This window comes from Gavia stellata, chromosome 7 (assembly GCF_030936135.1).
Source record: "Gavia stellata isolate bGavSte3 chromosome 7, bGavSte3.hap2, whole genome shotgun sequence".
NCBI classification, from domain to species: Eukaryota; Metazoa; Chordata; class Aves; order Gaviiformes; family Gaviidae; genus Gavia; species Gavia stellata.
The window spans coordinates 38,215,437-38,237,766 of record NC_082600.1 but is presented as its reverse complement, the minus strand read 5'-3'; the positions used below and the strand labels follow the sequence as shown (position 1 = coordinate 38,237,766).

The 22,330-nt window shown below is 37.3% G+C and overlaps 1 protein-coding gene across 2 annotated transcripts in view; it reads right to left on the bottom strand.

The window, feature by feature from the left end:
• RAD51B (RAD51 paralog B) overlaps positions 1–22,330 on the bottom strand; it is a 402,585-nt gene that overhangs the window by 369,721 nt on the left and 10,534 nt on the right. For both annotated transcript variants that reach the window (XM_059819771.1, XM_059819770.1), the window contains exons 4-6: positions 21,772–21,908; positions 16,697–16,816; positions 15,438–15,621 (exon numbers count right to left, since the gene is read on the bottom strand). In XM_059819771.1, coding sequence (XP_059675754.1) covers positions 15,438–15,621; positions 16,697–16,816; positions 21,772–21,908 — 441 coding nt within the window. The remainder of the gene's footprint in view (positions 1–15,437; positions 15,622–16,696; positions 16,817–21,771; positions 21,909–22,330) is intronic.

Below are 22,330 nucleotides of genomic sequence, written 5' to 3'. Positions count from 1 at the left end.
TTGTGCAGGAAGGAGGAGGAGTGTCAGCTTTCTGCTTCCATTTCAGTACCATCAAAACAAACTATAAGCTGCCCTATCTACAAAATATCTTAGAAGTATTTCTATTTAATAAAAAATTCTGTTGTCTTTATTCTTCTGTTGGACTTCCACATGCCTACACTAGGAGAGTGGATCCCCCCCAAAAATTCATTAATGGCAGACAATTAAGCATGTCAGTACTGTGTACTTTACTAGATCACTCACATACAAAGGGATGCAAGTGATCACAAGCATTTGGTATCTTACAGTATATTACAAAACTGCAATTTAAACATAAAAGAAATTTTCAGGTTAAATGACACAGAAAAACTAGGAAAGCTTAATGTCTCTGCTCATCAGTAGCTCTATAGAGTTTGAACTAGACGAAGGGAAGTTTACAGGCAGAAATATTCTCCTTCACTAGACCAACTGACAAGTAGATTTTCCCTAGCCCCTTGTCAGGTTTCTAGTGAAAAGCTCTCCCTTTTCCTGACTGTATCAACTGAACTAATAAAAAACTTTCACACCAATCCCTATCAAGCTTTCTTCACTTTATCCTTACCTCATCAGTTACAAGCCTGAACTAGGAAGCAGATTTACTGAAGCTGAGAAAAAAGCTGTAGTAATTAAAATATTCTGAGGTTGTGGACTGTGTCAGTAAATGGATTATTGAAAAACTTTGGCATTGATAAAAAAACATAACATTGTAATTCCATCTATAGTTTCTGACAGAAGCACATGACAGTAATTGAGCTTGTGTCTATTTTTAGAGCTCAGGAATACAACTTACATGACTTATCACTGATACCACAGCATCATGAACCAGGCATCTTTTCCTAGTACCCCTGAAATTTTATTTTCCTTGAGTACTTTCTCTTCACATATAGCAAGATTTATGGACCAAATCTAAATCATATTTTGCCTAAAAAATGCCAATGACTTGTATGATTTCTTAAACAACATAATCTTAAGTGTTGGGTATTCAACTACTAGAAAGAAGGCAGTTTGCTATGCCAAGAGAGTCAATGTTGTCTATCCTTCACATGAACTGGGGTAACGTGACTGACTGTTCTTAATTACCTAGCATTTCTTTGGACATTCTCAGTATCTGAGGAACATTACAGTTACAAAACCCCAAACTTACATAAATACTAAATTTATATTTAATAGAATAAATTACAGTGTCTGCATGACATGCATATGCTTCAGGCCTGGCTACAAATTCTTATGTTTTCTGCTCAGAACTCCAGAAGGCTCTACAACTGTACTGGGGCCAGGTTCACGTTTTTAAGGAGCACCTAGCATTCAGGCTGCATTGTTAATTCCAAACAAGTTCATAAAATTTGCAGAGATACAGTAGTTTACTGTACTCCAGTAAGAGCAAATCAAGTTGTGTAAATGGCATTGCTCTCATTTCCTGGCTATTCACAGATCTCCTCTGTTTAGTATCTCCTTACATTTGGGAGGCTTTATGAAAAAAAGCAGCAGTTAGGTCATTGTACCAACAATTCATGACATATTCACCAGTATGTAAACCCTACCTCTGCCATCCCAACAAAGGACTCAATGACAGTGACCAAGAAGAAACAGTACAGGCTGGTTTTGTTTGTCCTTGAGAGGAGAAATGCATCGCTATTATTGCTAGTCAATTATTCCTTCAGAAGGAACTACAAAGCCAGCTTCAAACAATGTTAAAATACCAGTGTTTAAGGGCAAATAGAGCACATGAAGTTAAAATTAGTATTAAAGTAACCAAATACAAGACAGGTATTCTTTCAAACCAACCCCATTAAGGAACACTCCAATATCAGAAAAAACAAGCAAACAAGACATTAAGGCAACTGAAATACAAGCCTAGTAACAGACTGGTCTACTACCACTACCGATAGTGTCTGGTAATAGTTGGCTCTTGGCATGAAAATAGCAAGTTTAAGCCTTTGGAAATGAATGGAAATGTAACTTGTTGGTATGTATTTCAACAGCCACTGTATTAAACAGGTGAGAGGTCTGACATATTAATGGTCCAGTCAGAAATGAATGACTGGACTGAATGCAGGTCAGACAGTCAAGTATGCAAAATGCAATTTATGCCCTAGCACTGGTTTTATAAGATGGCAAAGATTTCATTACATCCTATCAGCATAACTAACATTATTCTAGGAGACAGAACCTTGTAAAAATACACAAATATTATTTTATCACTTAGAAATTTCATATTTATGTTAACAGATTTTATCTGGCACCAAAAATAGGAGAGAAAGCGGGTATCTATCGTGATTTACAAATCGTGGCCTTTGGAATTTGACGGTATTTGAATTAAAAAAAGCACGCACACACACAGAGGTACTGGGTCACACTAATACTTCTAGAAAACTTGCGTCTCCAAGTAACTAGCATGAAACTATTTTGATTTAAGCAATAATCTTAACTGTTACTCTCCAGTAACTGTTCAGTATCATGCACAAAGTAGTTTGGCAGTCTATGTACATACTACTTTCTACATCAATAGCTATCTTTGCTGGAAACAATACTCATCTTCATTCACGTTTTAATGGAGGGAGTCAAAACAAAAAACCTCCCCACATATTACGCATAGACCCATTCATCTCATAACAGACCTCTTCTAGGGGCCCTATCTTTAGATCAAGTCAGCAACTATAATTTGCACAAAGTGTTCTTAAAAATAGAACTACAAAAATACAGGACTACAACAACTATGTGCAGAACTTCTAATGAGATTAAACAAACCAATACTACTTGAAACAACTGCTGCAACCAATGTAGTTCAAACAAAAGAAGTAACAGGAAAAGTACCACAGGCCAAGTTAAATCAAGATCATAGACTTTCACCTAGAACTGAACTTACAGTCTTGGACAATATAGTAAGTTCTCTGTAAAATTTCCTCTTACTAGTAGACAAGAAACAGAAGCTGGAGATAACTACATTCTACAGACTTGTAAAGCAGCAGCTGCAAAAACTTGGCTAATAGTTTAGCCATAGCATGCTGACAGATGGATATGAAACTATTAATAATGAAGGAATGCAAGCATGTTATAAACTGTACCAGCTATTTTATGGATTGTTATACATTTCATTCTGAATTTTAGCATAGGAAGAAACACTGTGGTTTGAAAATCTACTATTCAGCATAGTTTCTGACCTCAGCTATAATTCATTATGCATGGATATATTACAACTCCAAATACAGCATATTATGATGCATTTTAAAACCAGAACATGCAGACTAAAACCACGACACTGACCTAATGATGCACAAAAGCCCTAAGCAATGTAAGGATAGGCTGTATGCAGCCAGGCATTTGCTCACCTTTAGTCAAAGTACAAAGCATCATAATAATGGTATGTAACACAATCCTTCCTAGAGCTGTTAAAAGTTTAAAGGATGTTCCTAGCACCTAATACTCTTTTTCTTTGCTTGTTGTGAGTAATAACCTGGTTAGCATTTTTACTCATACTTACCCTTTTATAATGAAAATGCAGTTTTACATTCAAAATCTGTGGTGCTGCCAGAAACCACACATTCCTGCCCCTCCTTTCTGCCTACATTAGTGCCTGTTCAGCTGCAAAATTGCCCACTACATTTTTTTTTTTTCCCTGAGCTGCTTTTCAGCTGGTTTACATCCTTGTTTGGGCTCATCAGCAAGTATGAACCAGTTGCAAACTCTATACTGAAATTAATTACAAGGCACAGAGGAAGGAAAAAAGCATGTATTGTCCTCTGGCTGCTGTTTAATCTCTGACATTGGTTGACCACCTCTTGATTTTGGACTACTCAAACTTTCTGTAATGCACGTTCAATTAAACTGCTACACATGTGCCACTTGTGATTTGCACAGATACTTTATTCTGCTTGCAGCTTGTATCTGGTGGCCTTCTTTCCTAGGGACAACTGCAGAGTGGGCTGCAGATCACTGGATTTCCAGGCAGCAGCTTCACCACTTTGCTAGCTCCTTTCTTCTGTGGCTTGCTTAAGCCAACTGAAAAAGGAGGCACAGCAGTAGGCATTGCTGCCAACCCCAAAACAGTATCTCTAGCCAATAACAATCTCCTTTTGTATTGGCAATCTGCTCCTTGAAAATATAAGAAGCAGGAGCAGGCTTCACAAATCGTTTCAGCAGCATCTGTTTGCTTCTAGTAGCTCCATTTTAGGGGCATCACAGAAGCAGAGTAGAGCATATACAGTATACTAGTTCTGTGCATACGCTCTGCCCCTAGGCCTCCTCAGAAACTTTGTGCTCACTGCCCAGGCATGACACTTTACATTACCATGCCAGGAAGGGCCATGACATGGAGCTCTTCCATGCAACCAGGGAAAGTTATACAAGCCCAACACATGCCAGCCTTAGGCGGCTGGCTGTCTATACCCTCCAGGAAATCCTATGGCAGTGCATATTCAGAGGATTTTTTGGGTTAAGAATTTTCCCACAAACAATTTTTGACACAAGTAAACCTTGAATGTTTTATCAGTCAATTCCTCTTCCAAACAAGCTCTTCACTATCTAGCTAGAAAATTATATGGAAAAGGCCGTATCACTAAAAGGTTGAGCAGCAGGCTCCTGTACTGTTCCTGAAGAATTGAGAGAATTTGCTAAAGACATAAGGGAACAGTTCTTAGATGTCATTCCAAACCTCTCTGGGCAGACTTGAGGTTTGTTAGAATAAGACATTGTTTAAGGAAATCACAGAAGATAACAGAAGGCAAGGGTGTGAATTAAAAGAGTCATCTTAGTATTTCATACTTAGCTTACCTTTCACTGCATCTTCTGTCATGACTACTGGAAGAAAAAAGACACCATGCATTTGGTGATGCACAAATTTAAGACCTATAGAGAAACAGACACATAGCCCTACACCAAGCTTCCAATTATCCAGTTGTAGCTTGCTAGTATTGTTCATAGACTTTGCAGAGAAATAACTTCATCTGGTGTTTCAAAGACTGCCAACATCTGAAGCTGGTTTGCTTAAACGTTCTTGAAAAGTAATGTACCCGGAGCAATGGTATGTGCCTGCAGCCTTAAGCAAGCCCCCCTTTTCCCTAGGGGGGACCTTTATGAAGTTACAAAAAGCATCTAACCAGTAAGCACTTTTAAAGTTTTCCTCTACAAGAACTAAGGGTTTCAGTTGCATGAAAAGTAGTGTTTAGTTCATGTATTAGAGGTAATTTTGCTAACCAGCACATCATGAAAAATATAATACCACAGTCTGCCAAAAATCCAGTCAAGACCTCAGATATCATTGAAGAGTAAAGCCCTCTCTGCCCTAGGTCAAAAGTATGTGATATGATAAACACAAAAGTAAAGTATGGAAAATACTAGAATCTAAAGACAGTGATCTGTATTCTGGGCTGGGCAATGCAGCTCATCCAACTCAGAGTATCAAAAATGTTAACAGAGTATTGGGGAGAGATACTATCTTACTGAAATTCAGATGTAGTGTCACCAACAAAAAACAACATATCATTCATTCCTGTCTAATTAAAATTCGGCATATGGCTGCTCAGTCTTATTTAATAAAAACCTCTAAAACTAATTTTGTTTACCTAGAATATTACAACAGAAGTACTATATTCTCAAATGAGATATAGCTGTGCATTTTAGCGAGAGGCAACATGACAGTTTTGATGAGGTTACCGAAATAATGTAGATTCTCATAGGAATCCGTATTTGGAATGAGTCTCCCTCAGTTTGATTATACTGAACTTCTGCCAAATGAATTAAAATGCTTGCTGTTAAAATGACAGGTTTCCTTCTTTAAATAGAAAATTGGGGTGAATAAATCAACATAGAAAGATGCAACCTCAATGAACAATGATACAAAACATACATGTTCTCAATAAAGAAGATGGAGTCTTCTTGTAGAAAAATCAGAATGAAGTTGCTCAGGAGACCCTATGTTACAGGTCACAGATTCCAATTCCAAGCAAAACAGAGGAGGGAAACCAGAGCGAAAACCACAACTTTTCTAATGCACAAGAGCCTCAACAGTAGAAAGAAAAAGTGCAGACTGAAAAGCCTTTCCTGTAAACCTAGATACACCTATTTTCAAGGCAGCACAGGATCATCACCCATCTAGCTGCAATCGTTTGGTGTGGTTGTCTGTTATTACCATCCAACCATGTGTGGAAGGAGGGGAAATTTTGCAGACTGAAAAATGCAGGTTCTCTAGTTAACAGCAGCATCATGAAGCTTCCAGATCATATTTCATGAAAAAGCAGCCCCAGCAGTGCACCTGGTTCCACGCAAATGCAATATTCTCACAAAGCAGTCCTGTAGACACAAAGAGGGAAGTGATACAATCATCTCAGCTACTGCCAGTTTCTAAGCAAATAAGATTTTACTTTTGATCTCCGGGCACATTTGTATTGTAACAGACATATGCATTGCCCAATCTTAATTTCCTCTTATCCCCATCCCTTTACACCTCAGGGGGCTGGTACAATATTATTTAGGAGTAACAATTGCAGAACAGGTCCTCTTTATTCCCAGGAGCCCTGGGGCTGAGTAACCATAAAGCAAACAAACTCTAGAGAATCTAGAAATCAAACCGCTAATTAGTCTATACTGAGCTCATATAGGTAAGATTTTTCTGACAACCTGTAATCTGGTCAGCTATCCTTTGTATTGCTATCCTATCTAGAGACTAGAATCACTTTCAGTTACACATTATGCAAATGCAGAAATATTCCTAGAGAACCTACAGTTTAAATAAAATCAAAGGACAAGAATGAGGCACAAGAAAACATGCAAAAAAAATGGAATACTCGACACATAAGTATTTCTCTGCAGAGTCACAAACAGATTATTGGCCTAAAGGTTCGGGCAATTTTTCGCAGTCAGAACAGTACATATCTTGCCAAACCCTAACCCCCCAGTAAAAGGCATAAAAGCCCTCCAGTATAATTACTGTTGTTTTCTACAGCACATACAGAGTAACAACATGAAAGGGCAGAACAAAAAAAACCCCAAATATCGTATTTTTATTTTAGCAGTAGAAAGTCTTAGATAGGTATGTTAAAATGGAGAAATATAACCTAGATTAATCTATTACAGGGTAGATGCAAAGTTTATTGGAAAATGACACATAGCAGTTACCAGTGTTTAAAGGTCTCTTCCTGAACAAAATGGTATAGTCTGCTTGAATTCTGGTTCTATCCATTAGTTAACACAAAGAATCTGTAGTAGAAAGAATTATCATGTTCCTTGCACAAACAGGAAAGTGGGGAGGAGAATGCAAGTACACTAGAATATAAGATTAGAATTCAAAACCATCTCGACAAGTCAGGAAAAATAACACATTAGAAGGGGGAGCAACTAGCTAAGTAACAGAGTCAGCAGATGCAGATCCAGGGTTTTAAGGAATGGTAAGTAAATGACATCAGGCTGTTGCAAAGAAAGCAAACAGTGCACTATGATGCATAAACAAGAGGATGTCCTGCAAGGCAGGAGAAGAAATCCTTCTCCAGACCTTAACACTGGTAGAGATTCATCTGGAATTCCATCTCAGTTTTGGGCACCTCACTTTCAAGATGATGTACATCAGCTGAAGGAAACTCAGAGAAGTCTAATGAGAATGAGGGTTAGAAGACACAAGGAACTGCTAATTTATTTTAGATAAAGTCTTTCAGAAATTCAAGTCACAGCAGATACCAGGGAAAGTGTCTGCCCTCCTTTACAGCAAGCATTGGCCATGATCGTATAGCAGATCAAAAACAAAGCTGGTAATAAAATCTCATTTCTCTCACCTCCCTCTTCTGTATGTTAATACTGGTGCCTTCCTTCTACATAATTGCATTATGTGCAATTGTGCAGAATGATAGCTTTTGGCAAAGTCACTTGCACTGTAAAATGGAAAAAGCAATGAAGGGAATACTTTAAAAGAAAAAGAAAACTGAATTCCAGTATCATATGACTTTAAACTACCTCCTTTTCTATACTTCACCACCACATGAAAACAGGAAACATTGCTCTACCATTTCTCATTCCTTTTCCTCAGCAGTATTAAATATTTTATGAACATAGACCGTCCAAAAGGAACACAGTGTTGGGCCATAAACTGCAGAAACGTATATTCTCCAGACACATACAAAAAAGTACACAGATGGCAGCAATACTGGAGATAGTTATAATTACATTTTAGCCAGTCATTTTAAACTAAAACAAAGTTCTGCCTTCCGAAGATAATTTTTAACAGTCACACGAGAAGACAAAGCCACCTAACTTTGCCACTGTAATGACACTTAGTAGTTGGAGTAACTCCCTTTTATCAAAACTATTTTTTGCTCAGTACTGTGGAGCAGAGGGATAACTGAAACAAAAGATCTGCCAACAAAAAATGGGTTTATGAAGTTTTAACAAGGACAAAGAACAAACTCCGGTTTGTAAGTCTCCTTTAACCATTTTGTTGTCCTAATTAAATAATAACACAAATTAAAATGCATTCCAAACCACACTTTACAAACAGCAGCGTTCACATATATATGAAATTCTGACACTTGTTTTTAAACAGGTTTATGTAAGAAAACAAAGGGTAACACTAGAATATTTAACAAAAAAACCCCAAAGCTATAGACTCAGCTCTGGGCACGAAAATACTGCGAAGTATAACATGGGAGGAAATCTTAACATAAAACGGTTTGTTTGTTTCACAAACTGTTACTTAAACTGATGAAGCACACTGAACAAGGTTAGGTATTACTCTTTGCACCAGAAGAGGATACGTTTGAAACCAAAAGTTCTTATATAGCTAGGACAAACACAATTTTCTAATGCTGCTCAATTCACCATTTAATGAGGACACAAACACCAACTTGAATTTTGGTGCAGGGGGAGTGAAACATCTTGAAGAGAACAAGAATTGTTCTTTACTAGAAGAAAGTTAGTTTTGGAAGTAATTTTCCTGATTTAGGAAACAAATTAAGTACTGTTTTTCCATGGCTCAAAACAAAGTTAGGGCTATTCAATGTTTCTTTAATTCATACAGAATAATAAAAGTCAGCAAATTCTGCAATATCTACATTATTCTAAATATTTATGCTTCTGTGGCTAATGTTCACAATATGATTAGCATAATACACTAGTATCTTTTCATCCTATTGAGTTCATAGAAGGACAACTCAGTTTCTACAAGCAGTTAGTGAATTATCTTAATAAAATTCTGCAGGTTCAGAAGCACTATTCTGAGTCTTCTAAGCAAACAGTCACAAGTTGTTTTAACTTTCATGCTGCTCCCTAAAGAAACATACAGACTTCATGGAAGTTAAAAGGAAGTACGGAAGTTACAAGGGGGCGGGGGTGGAGAGAGAGAGAGGGGGAGAGAGAGAGAGAGAGAGAAACAAAGCAAGTAGCAGCCCCACACTGAAAGGAGAATCACATTATTAGGTGATTCTCAACCTTTTGCAGCAAGCAGATGGTTAGGAGTTCAGTGGGATTACGTAGAAATGTAAAGATCCTTCTATTAGCAGTTGGTAAGGGTATTCAAGTTCACATACATACATAAACACAAAATATGCTTTAAATTTGAGCAACAAGACACTTTACATAAATATCAGCAGCTCAACAGAAAAGGACCCATACTTTCCACCGAATTCTCACCACTAGAAACTGTTTGAACCACATCTGGCCTAAATATGGCTAGTAAAATTCTGGTAACTCAGTTCCAAAGTGTTTTCTTCTGATAAGGTTAGCTCCTCATTAAAGAAACACATGTTTCGATGTGGTATAACATGCAAGATATTTCTTTTTTTCGAAGACTTCAAAATGGAACCAGTTCTCTAAGTTTTGGAAGGAAAGAAAAGTTTTTCTTATTCTAGGTTCAAACAACTTGCAAAAATAATTCAATTACTGTTTCTGGAACACTGCTATAAAAAATACTTTTTAATACCAAAGTATAAAAACAAAGTTTGCATTGCAGCAGCTTACAGTACAGGTACATTAGACTTCCAGGTGAATTTGTCTCTATCTCCATAGTTTTGGAAAAGTCAGCATACAGTGTTGTTACATACTGTAACAAAAAAAATCAACTATCCATTTTTTTCCAAAGATTTCTACATATTTATTACCAATTCAAAGGGAACTGGCATTTAAACAACTTTTCTTCAGAAATCTTCTATTCTGGAATTTGTTTAGCTCTCCATAAACTAATATTTTCAAATATCAGAACAGCAATAGCAAAGGGTGCAGAGGAGCTGACAAGCAACCATCTATGTGGAAACAGAATACAACAGAACGAAGGATAAGGCCAAATGGAAACACTTGTTTATAAAGAAAGAGAAAATTAACAGTTTGAATATTCTCTCTTTGCCAACAGAAGCACTTCAATCTTGAGACACTTTACTGCAGGTAGCTGAGATGATACAATTAAACACACATAAACAAAGACAGCAGAAAAGGGACTGCAGATGTCAAGTACTTTGTGCATATAAATTGATTTTGAGAAGAAAAAACTTATACAACCCAAAACCAAATATATATTTAGCTAAATATTTGGCTTTCCAAGCAATGAAAATCTTGGGTATAAAGTTTACAGAGTGTGAAGCACTGAAATGAAAAATGTGAGAACTAAGAGTATGAAAAGAAAATTGACTACGACAGCTTTAATTACTGTCATATTATCAATACTGATATAGCGAACTCTTAGTGCTTAAATGGAGCATGTGGCATCTAAAGGGGAACAAAAACACTACCTCTAGAAATTATGGGCTTCTTGACTACTGTTAACTTATTCAGCACAGCAAACAAAAGCATTAGAGAATAGTTACATAAGGTTTGTCTTTCATTTGCATTATAAATCACAAGTGAGAGAAGAAAGTCTCTCCTCTTAAGCTATTTCATATTCTCAGAAAGAACAAATAAAAAAAAGATAGATACTATTCTACATTTGCTGGTAGTAATGATAGCCAACATGCTGATCATAAATAACAAAGGTTCACTTCACAGGTCTAGGAACACAACCCGGACAAAAGTATAAAGGACAGCCAGTGTTGTAATTTGATTAGCCTTAGGGATTTACAAAGCAAGTTTCATCTTCAGTCTCAGTTTGACATTTAAAAGAATGCTTAAAGCAGTTTGGTTTTGCAACTGCCAGTTTTAGTGCTTTTCCATGGAGATGTCTAGCCAGCTTCACAGATTTTCTCAAGTACTAACAACTAGAAGACCAGGTTCTACTAAAAAAAAAAATTGTTATAAGCTAAACCGTTAAATCTCAAGAACAATTCTAGTCGTATTGGGTTTTAGCTCTTCACTGAAATGGAGACATCATTTCCCTTTCAACCAGCATGAACATTAAACTACTTTCACTGAATACCACTTACTAATAATAAATAGTTTCCTGTGAATACAGAAGAAGAGACAAAAGAAAATCCAAAGTGTATTTTGTTTTCTATTCTTTTTAAGAAGGCTATGGATGTCAGGAAACTAGACAGGAAACATATAGGACTGATTACTGCAGCTTAAATATGTAATCTGGTACACAGCATCACTACTCATTGTAACAGAAAACATTCAGATCCAAATGCCCTCAAGTACAGCATGCTCTAAAACAGATAAATGTAATGTAAACCTTTCATATAGCTTTACATATCCACTGGATTTCAAAAATAAAGGGCTTTTTGTTTGATTTATAGTCAAACTGTCCTCCTTAGTTTCTAGCAATCGCTTTTGATCTGACTGGCTAGTTTCAACCAAACCTGGCAAAAAGAACAGGTTTTGGTCATGGCTGTGTGCAGGGAAGGGGAAAAAGGGACCCTGCTACATAGTGCCCCATGGAGGAAAAAGCTTCAGTTACTGTTCAGTCATCAGCATGGCTGCCAGGTGGCCTGTCAATAGACCAGAAGCAATCCAAACCTTGTGCTGCCTCTTGCCCTGGCATCATTTAAAGAACCTAGGGTGGAACCAGGCTTACTGCTAAGTTAGGTGGAAGAAGGGATCAAAAAAGGAAATCAGTCAGGCATCATATTTCACTTTTCGAGAAACAACTTATGTTTTACTAACACCCATACATAAGAAAAAAATCTTTGTGTTTCTTTGTACTTTACAGACAAAAAAATTCAAAAGTCATTAAGTCAAGCAAAAATTTATAATCACACAACACTTTCACTTACTTCATTCAGGGGCTAAGATGGTGCCATTCAATGAATATGTTAAATATTTTTTTCTCATCTCAAAAGATGGATTAAGGTTTCATTTACTACACATTATTTAAATTTTACACTGAGGATGGCAAGTGTTACTTTCCAATGAGCATCTATCCATTGCTCATGGACACAGCATGAGTGCTTTCTCAACAGTAATGATCCTATCCTCACAGCATCCTCACAACTAACAGCTCTGTTATTCCCATTTTACAGACTGAAAATAAAGGCGCAGAGAGGTTACTGAATAATGACCATCAGTTTTGAGGCAGTTATGGTCAGCTTTTTTCCAAATACTTCTTACCATATAGAGCTACTTGGGTTTGAAACAGGTCCCCTTAAATTTGGTAAAAGCTATGAATGCTTTGTACAAACTCAATATCCTGACACCATGAACACACAATTATAAACAGCTAGAGAGTTTATCATGCCAGCAGAAAGAACTGCGTTAAGCTCATCTGAACTCCAGCATAACATGGTAGTACAGGGTTTCCCCAAATTTAACCCTATTTGAACCCATTTCCTTTTTAGGAAATGTGAAAAAAAGCCCATTTAAAAATACCCAGTGACAAGAAGCTATTTATGTTTAGTAATGCGTTCCAATGATTAATTAGTCCAGTAAGAACACACCCCTTATTTGAAGTCTGAACTTGCTTAATTCAGCTTCCAACCACAGAACTGTGGTATACCTCTGTCAGCTGAAGAGAAGGTTGCTTTTATCAAATACCTCTTCCTCAAGCAGGGACATATTGACTAATGAAGAAACCCTTAATATTTCCTTAGCTAAGCCAAACAAAGTAAGCGCCTTACGTCTTAATTACTAAGAATGCTCTCCCTTTCTCCCAGTCATTTTCAAGGCTATTCCCTAGAAACTGATTTTTCACCATCCTCCCTGGAATGTTAACACCAGGTGTACTGCTCCAGTAACAGTTATAGCTAAATAGGTAATACACAACCTCCTTATTTCCAATTCCCTTGCTTAACTACTCAAACTTTTTCACCAGACCTTCTAGCTACAGCCAAAACAATTGACTTCAACTCCTATCAGTTGAGTATAGATTGACTTCAAGTATCAATTCCAATTTTTTTTCAGAGTCTCAGGCCGAGTCCCCCTACTTGTTGTCCAACTTAATATTTAGTTGCATTGATTCTGCCATGAAATAAGTGTTACATACTGTTTCATGTATCTAATTTATGAGTGATCTAAATCACTTTGCAACCTTAATGTTCTTTTAGTCCCAAATTTATATTTATGATTTTCTAGGTAAGTAAAAACATCTGAAATAATTCCAACACAGTTATTAACAATTAGAACTGTGGATACTCTGTAACCTCAAGTAGCAGAGGTTAATGCAACAGCCGACTTATCTCTAGTACGCACCAACACTTGCAGAAGCATAACACACTCCGCTGTTGGATTTTGCAAGTTACTCATACACAGCCTTGCCTAGGGATCCCTGTTTGCAAGAACCCAAATCTCTAGCCAAGGCCCTTCTAGAATTCTTAACTAATAACAGTTACTACAGTTTATTTTCTAACATAAAATTTAAAAAAAAAAAAATTCTTTACAATACTCCAGAACCAACCCACAAGCAATGTGTGTTAAAGATGACAATAAATGAAAATACAGTTGGATTTCCACTGCATAAATTGATAAACCTAAGCAATAGGTGCTTTAAAAATATACAAGCTTTCAATCTGTGTATTTACATATAATTACACAGATCTTTAAAGATTTTATTTAAAAGGTAAGATATCTCATTGAGCAATTCAAAAAGACAGAGCTGTGACCAAAGCACAAGTTCCTGCCCAAAATTCCAGAACTCCTTACCAAAGTGTTCACAGTGAGAAACAAGGACAGCACCAGCACACCAGGTATCGCAAATGCCTCAAAGCAAACACATTAGCTTTAACATAATGGAAACCTTTAAACATTCAAGCTTTATTGTCCTCTTATTTAGGATGAGCTAGGATCACAATCTTAGGCTACTTCATATTGTCCAACTCTAAGACTTTTGTGAATATCAATACTGTCCCTCTGACTGTAAGCAGGGCAGCAGCCTGAACTGTCAGAGGCTCCAATCCAGCTCAGCGTCATCATTTTAATGAAGGTGGAGGGGGGAGAAGGGGGTGTCTAAAGGAGAAGAAAATAGAGAAACAGAAAAATAGTGTCTTCCCATAGAACTCCTTTTTCAAAGGACTGCATATTTTCCCAAAATATGAGAATGTACATACTTACACACAATTCTTTCCTGGATTTTTTAAAGCACTACAAACATGACTGGGTGCACTAACTAGGATGCTATCGTTCATACCTGAACTTTAAAGGCACTTACATAGGGTTTCATCTTCTCCATCAAAAGTCTTTAGAAATTACATGGCAGAAGGAAATACATTCCTCTTAAGTCAGTCAGCTAGTTCCACACCTCTGACATGTGTATTTCTGGTATGATAGCTGCTGTGACCTCAGGAGTGTCAGAGAGAAAAGGCCTCACCAGTCTTACTCGAGTTCTTGTCACAGTTTCTCCCTTACACTGGAGTGACGAGTAGGTTACCCATACTAGGAAATAATTCCAAGACTTGAGTGTCAATGACATCTTTTGAGTTGATATGATCCTCCAACACACACAGACACACACACACACCAACGCAGCTTACATCTTCTAAAGCACTTTTCGATCAGTTCCACCCAGTCCCTGAACTGAGTGTCCGTGTCTTCTTTGTATTTTATGTGCAAGTCCACAGACAAGGATTTGTTGAGCTGTTACCTACCTTTCTGCATTAATTAGCATACATTATTGGTCACAAAAGGAATTTCCGCTGCTCCAGAGCATAAGGCCTTTGGAGAGTCTATAAACTTAAGTAGAAGGGACAGGTAGAAAAAGATCTTCACCTAGTCAGAGTACGCACTAGATAGAGTAAGCATTGCATTAGAAGGGAACCATCAGGGTAAGCAATATTTAATGGCAAGAAAATAAAATATGAGATTTCAGAAAAAAAAAGTAGAAAACAAAGCACTGAAACACAGCTGGAGGATCTTTTAAACCCTTACTTGAAGTCCTAAATTAAAAAAAAAAAGCACAACAACAACAAACACCAAGCAGAACGGTTACTGTTCCCCCATTCCACAACTATTTTCCAACTGGTACCTGCCTGAAGACTCCTGCTAGAAGCTTTTTCTGGTTGTCATCTTCCTGTCATTTTCATTCTTCTCAGATTTTATTACTTGATACTGTAAGGCAAAAACTTAAGAAAGGAGGAAGAACTTACTGGTATTGAGAACTCCTCTGCCAAATACTTCAACACTGATGCTCCTCTAGCCAAAAAGTTACTTCTCTCTGCCAGGTTGCCTTGGAGTTTTGTGTCAAACTCCTTTCTGACAACTGAAGCAACAGAGTCAATTATTATGAGTTTAACTTTCTTTGAAATAATGTCTTCTTCCAAAGACATAATCCTAAAAAAGACAAAACAACAACAAAAAACCCCCGTCATTGATAACATTATTTACACAATGGAACCATTTTATAAGCCGGAAATTGTTTAAATTAAAGGTTTACTTCAATAACCTGAAGTCAACCTCTCTTTTTCCCCCTCACACATCACCTCCACTAACATCTGCATGTGTTGCAGAGATTTGGAAAGTAATCTGAGGCTCCAGTGGGCCACATAATCCAAGGCAGGACCCCTCCAAAAAAGAGGTTTGGAAGAACCTCTAGTTCGCAACACTATGCTGTACAACCCCTGAATCGCTGACAGCAAGTTAAGTGGACACTGAAAACTGCACCTTTTTGCTCACAGTAGCAGCGTCCCATTGCCCACACAAGAATCCTTAGTGCCTATATATGCAGAAGGTCAAATCTGTTTCCATATAACTCCAAAGACAGTATGCCAAACTAATCTGTTGAAAATATGCTACTAGCTGTTCTCTGATAAAGCTGCACTAGAAGAAGAAACTATGCTTAGAATAATTCTCCCACTAACACAAAACACACAAGATGATGCTAAAATACAACTTAACTAATTTTCATTGCAAAATGTGTTCACAAATTAACATAAGGTAACAACATGACAATACAACACTGCCAACAACAGCATTCAGGCTGACGACTATGAAACGATTCCTCCTTCCCACTGCTGGCGGGGTCCCAGTCTTCCTGGAAGTAAACTGTACTTTGGAGGAGCAAAATCCTATTTCATGGAAAATGTAACTCTTTTACTATGGTCTCTCCACCATCCAAGACAAGATAAGACCTGTCACATGAACACTCCCCTTTAAAGGCTTACAGGGATCAGATCATATAGAATTGTCTGTCAGAAATAATCAAGCGGATTAGTCACACACTATGAAATGAGAAGAACAATGCCAGCCTTCCTCTAGCAATTTTACTTTGTTGGAGACCATGCTGTTATCAACATGAAAAGGCCTCAAATAAATGAATTACTCTTCATAAAACTTCGATATAAAACAAATATTGTTATAGACAATCCAGTCAAAATGGTCTTTTTTTTTAACCTCTGGAAAAGAATACCTCTTCAGTACACTGCCACAGGTCAGCTCTCGATACAGATGAATGCTACGGGTCATGCAGAACAGCTTTTCATCTGAGTCAAAATAAGTAGGGAATCTGTTTCCTGCTATCTCAATCAACCTATCAAAAAAAAAAAACCAGAAGGCATAACACTGAAAAAGGAATAATGTGGGATAATAAGGCATCAAGTATTCACAAAGCAAACAAAGCAAACCTCTGAACGATAAGCAGATACCAAGTAATACTGGAAATCTTTTTCAACGGAGAAGCATACTTTAGAAGTCAGACTGAAATACCGGAAGTCACAACAGTTAGGTTCTCTTCTCAGCAATGCTAGAGTCAGTGGTACAGTAGGGAAAGACATAATGTGTCTGTACACAAAGAAACAGCATATCTCGTGTAGAAGGAAACTGCAAAGTTTATAGTTACTGAATGCAAAGTTCTTTGAGTTTTGTACAAGAAGTTCAACTCAATGGCCAAGCATTCTCCTATTTTAATTACTGTATCTAAATATTATTTTCATTTAAACAAATGTACTCCCCAACTCAAACCATCTTCCCTTCCACCTTCATCTTGCAGTGAAATCATGAAGTGGACCTTATGCCACCAAGGAAATTTAAAAAGCTGGTAACAAACAGAAGATCCATTACAACATCCAGCCAACATGGAAGCAGGACTGCAAAGAACAAAGCCCAGTTCAACTGCAAGTACTTATACAAACAGTAAATGTATGAAAAGTATGCCTGCCAAAGAGAAAAATCTTTTCACAGATAATCTCTCCTTAAAAACAAGAAAAGGTCATTTGGATGGGAGACTTTTTCACTGAAACCATTTCCATTGTGCCTGTTACCTCTTTGTAAAAAGGGCTTATAAAATCTTAAGAAAATATACTGTTTAGAACATTGGGGAAAAAAAAAAAAAATCAGCATCATGTCACAAAGTGACTGAGGCTCCAGCTGCCAGGCGGCTACAACAGTACATCCATCCATTCAGATAGCACAGGTACAACCGGCATGACTTGATACAATGAAATGACTAAACAGCTTAAGTGTCTGCTTCACTGATAGAACTGAATGTGGGATTCCATGATTAAATGTTCTCCATTACGCTATTAGCAAATTCATGACCCTTCAAAACTTGGAATTACAATTGTTAAGCATACCACTGTTTATTATCAGAGTAGACTAAGGAAGCATATCAGATAACTGGTGATAACACCAAAGGAAGTCAGAGGAACTTGGATATTTATTATTTGTTGTCAAATTACTTTTATATTCAGCAACTATGCTTTGAAAAAACTTCTCGCAAAAATATAAAACTAAACAATTTACTGATTTTTCAGTTAAATGAGATTTTATACATAAAATCATTGAGGACACTAAATGGTATACATTTCTAAAATGCTGACTGCCTGCAAACTCTTCAGAAGTCAGACGAAAGAAGTTCCACCCCTCTGAACACAAGGCAATTTTATGTAGGTCCTTAAATGATCTGAGAATTTAACTTAGAAACTCATAGTTACAATCTGAGCACTGTAATTTTTTTCCCCACGATGAAGACTTTATTTTTTAATAACAGAAAATACTTAATTGTTTGTATTTTAAGCAGACATAACCCACCGCCTATAGCTTGAGAAGAGTGGCATCTAGTGGATGATACCTGTGGGCACAATTTACTGGTTATCTGGATGCTTTTTACTTAGGCCCATTTCATTAAAACCCAAAATGTTAAAACTATTTTAGAAAAATTCTTTTAAATCATTTTTATTTGGTTTAAAAATAGAAACACTAAGCTTGAATGTTAATATACCTATCCTGAGCAAGCAATTTCATTACAACAGCCTGAATCTCATTCATTAGATACATGACTTATTACATCTAAGCTTGTCCTGCAAAACTTCCAGGGACAGAATCTTGTCTTTGCATTTGCACAATTAATCATGCAGACCATTTGGTCAGTGATCATTCAATGGTCTGCATGAAATGAGATTTCAGTACGTTTCCCTAATGGGCATGCATACCACAAAGAACATCATTACACAGACTGACTTAAAATGACACACCAAAATCTTGCTGAGATCACAGTACTATTCATAGAGCTCCATGCAGGTTCAAAGTTCTTTAAGATCTAAATCCTGTTTGTCATGATGAGACCAAAAACTGCACAGAACATGTTCTCTGCAATCAGGGTAGAGGCCCATGGGGTGGAAATCCCCTGTTTGTTCTCAGCTTTGGTTCACAGAAATTTGTATCCAGTGTTTTTCACAAGCAGTAAGTATGGCTAGAGAGAAAAGATAACCAAACAAATTATTTTCAGACTTTCTAAATAAGTCTGGTATGTTTTCAGTTAATAGCTGGCTAGAGTTGAATTGAATTGCTACAGAACTGATGACAACAATTTTGATTTCCAGACTTATTACGGCCATTCCATCTACCTGTCCTAGTGTTTGTGTTCAGACAAAGCTGAATGACGGACACATCTGCACTGTTACAGCTTTCTCTTACATGGGAGAAAAATATATAAATTACAGAAAACAGTGGCATATCTTAGAAGACCAGCCTCATTCTGATCACTCTTCTCAGCATTGCTATTAGATTGAACTAAACTGTCATGTTAGAGAACAAGTAATAAGACTATGAAAGTTTGTGGAAGCAAAAAGTTCCCTGCCCTCAAGCAAGACCTGCCAGGCAGAATTAGAAAAGACAAGCGCCTTTTAGCAAAAGAAATAAAATCAGCCAGCTCTATGCAGTATCTTTCTAGAAGCAGCACAGCGTTACAGCCAGTATGACAGCTGCAACTTAGCAACTCTCAGCCCTAAAAAGCAGGAGGGATACAAACACTCTTACCGGGCTTTCTGTAGGGACTTCTGAGTTTTAAATAAAAATAGTGCCAGCTACATATCTCCATTAACCCCTTTAAAATAAATTGCTATTAAATTAATATTTGCCCTCTTATCTGAAGTGCTTAAGAACAAGAAAAACAAAATATCTTCTACTTGCCACCTATTAATAATACAGGATTATAGAATCGTAAGAAAATTCAGGTTAGAAAGAGAATTCAGGAGATCTCCAGGACAACATCCTGTTCAAAGCAGTGCCAGCTATGAAGTCAGAACAAGTTACCTGAGGCTTTATCTAGTCATATTTTGGAAGCCTCCAAGGATGGAGCCAGCACAACCTCTCTGGGCAACCTTTCCAATTCCCAACTGTCCTGATGGTGAAAAAGCTTCTCCATATATCATTACAGAAATGGATTTCAATGTACAGCTGCTGTCTCCCTGCAATGCACCACTGTGCCATCTTCTTGATGGCCTCTACACTGGTAAGGGAAGGCTGCTGTTAGATCCCCTTCAAAGTCCTCTCTCCTCCAGACTGAGCAAGCCCTGTCTCTCCACAAAGGGCAAGTGCTCCAGCTCCCAACCATCTTGGTAGTCCCCTGCTGAACTCCCTGCAGTTTGTCATGTCTTTTTCATACTAAGAGCCCAAAACTGGACAAAGGATCTAGATGTAATCTAACAGGTACCAAGTATAAGGGGATAATCACTTCCCTCACTTTGCTGGTGCTGCTCCTTAGAGGTTACAACACAAAGTATAAGATATAGCTTGTCTGCTGAAATTGTGTTTAGCTATCATTTCCAAGTGAGCAATACTAAATACGATTTAATACATAAATTTTCTCACCCTTAGCAATAACATTATTTTTACCACATTTCTGTTCTACATTCTATTTTATTTTCAGCAGTTTAATTTTCATGTTGACATGTTTTCCTTTTCTTTAGCATTCACTTCTAAGCAATAAGTCTTAACTCACCCGTTAGGTCCTAACCTTTTTTACTACCTACATTTCAGGGACCTGAAATAAAAATTAAGTGGTATTAAGAAGGGAGCACCATACTTTGCAGAGCCACTGCTTAAAGCTTGTTTTCTTTGATATATTATACTTCCAGTTTAAAGTAATTCAAACTTTTGTGAAATAAACTTGACAAACACAGGGTTACAAACCCCACCCTCTCATCCATGATAACTTCAGATGATTAAACAATGCAAATCCACTTGCTTTGATACTCCAGATTCAGGCCATGGGTATAACTACTAAGTCATCTGAAATATATAAATTATTTCAATTAACCTTTTTCTGCCCATTTTTCTACACAAACAAGGATGAGACTACTGTACTACTTGTCCTCCCTTAATAACTTTTGAACTCACCAATTCCAAACAACAGTGACAAAGGAATAGACATCTTGAGTTCTTGAAAACATCAAATTCCCCATGGTTTAGAAAAGTTAGTAGCTAAGTAAAGCAAATTAGAGCTACCTTTAATGATATACTGCAGAATTATTTCAACAGTTAATCAATCAGTTAACATGGGAAGAGTGGTAACCAACACGTGCATACATCTGTAACTCTCAACCAGATACAGCATAGTGTCTCCTGTCCATTCAGCAGTTAGAAGGCATCGTAAGTGCACAGCCGAGCAGTTTTGGTCACATAGGCAAAGCGAGAGAGAAGAATAAAGGATATTATAGAAGTAAGGGGATATCGTACTGCATGGCCACTAAGGATATAGGAGAGATGTGAGGTTACTGCAGAAGGAAATCAGAAGTACAGAAGAAAGGCAGGGGGCACCACTTGGCAGAAACAGGACGGAAATCTGAAGGAAAACTGGCTATGTCAGTCCTACTGTTCACAGAAAAGCCTCCATTTCCTTTGTACTCAAAATGTTGGGCCTTTACATCTTCAAACCTTCCTGCTAACTCCAGAAACTAAACCGCAAAGAAAGATTTCAGGTACAGGACTGTTAAGACCATTTATAAATTGGAGAGCGTGCCATCCACCTCGTCATACCACGGTTGGAATCTGCAACATCATACAAATTAAGAAGGCAAGCAAACCATTCTATTAAATTAATTCCATCATCTGTGGAATAACTACATGTATCAGATGAATGCTTAATAACTACCATAGGTATTTATTTTATACATGCTTAATTATTGCTTAGAAAATAATTGAAGGCTCCAAGATGAAAGGTGCTAAAGAACTTGAAAGTGTGTATTTTAGAATTTTGCATCTTACCTTTCAGCACTGAATGCAGACTCTGTGTCAATGTATATAACAGCCCCATCTAGTCCTCCCATGCTTACAGGTAGTGTAGCCAGAACGCTCATCATAATACAAAATTGAGTTTTCCCACAACCTGGTGGGCTAGTTATCTGGAAGAAAAAAGATTAGTAACATAAACAAGAGATGTCATATTCATTTCACTCTAATTCTACTTCTAACTAAGACCTGTGAGCCAGAACTTCTCGAATTCTGCTCTTCCAGTTACCAGAGGAGACAGCCAGAAAAATATAGAATGCAGCCCACAAAGAGCAACTTGCAGTTACTCTTGGATCTGTGCCTTGCAGTCAAACTCATCCACTGAAGAATAAACAGTTCTTCAGACACAGCATTATGCTTGTACTTTATTTCTTCGACATCCTTTGATACCTCTCATATTTGAGGTCCCCTACTCTCCCCCTCCTCTTATAAGATCTTCCCTAGAGCCACACCTAGTTCTCATCCATCTCCTTCTCTGTGCTACCCTCTAAAATAGAGCAGAATGAGAAGATTCACAGTTGACACTCACATGACA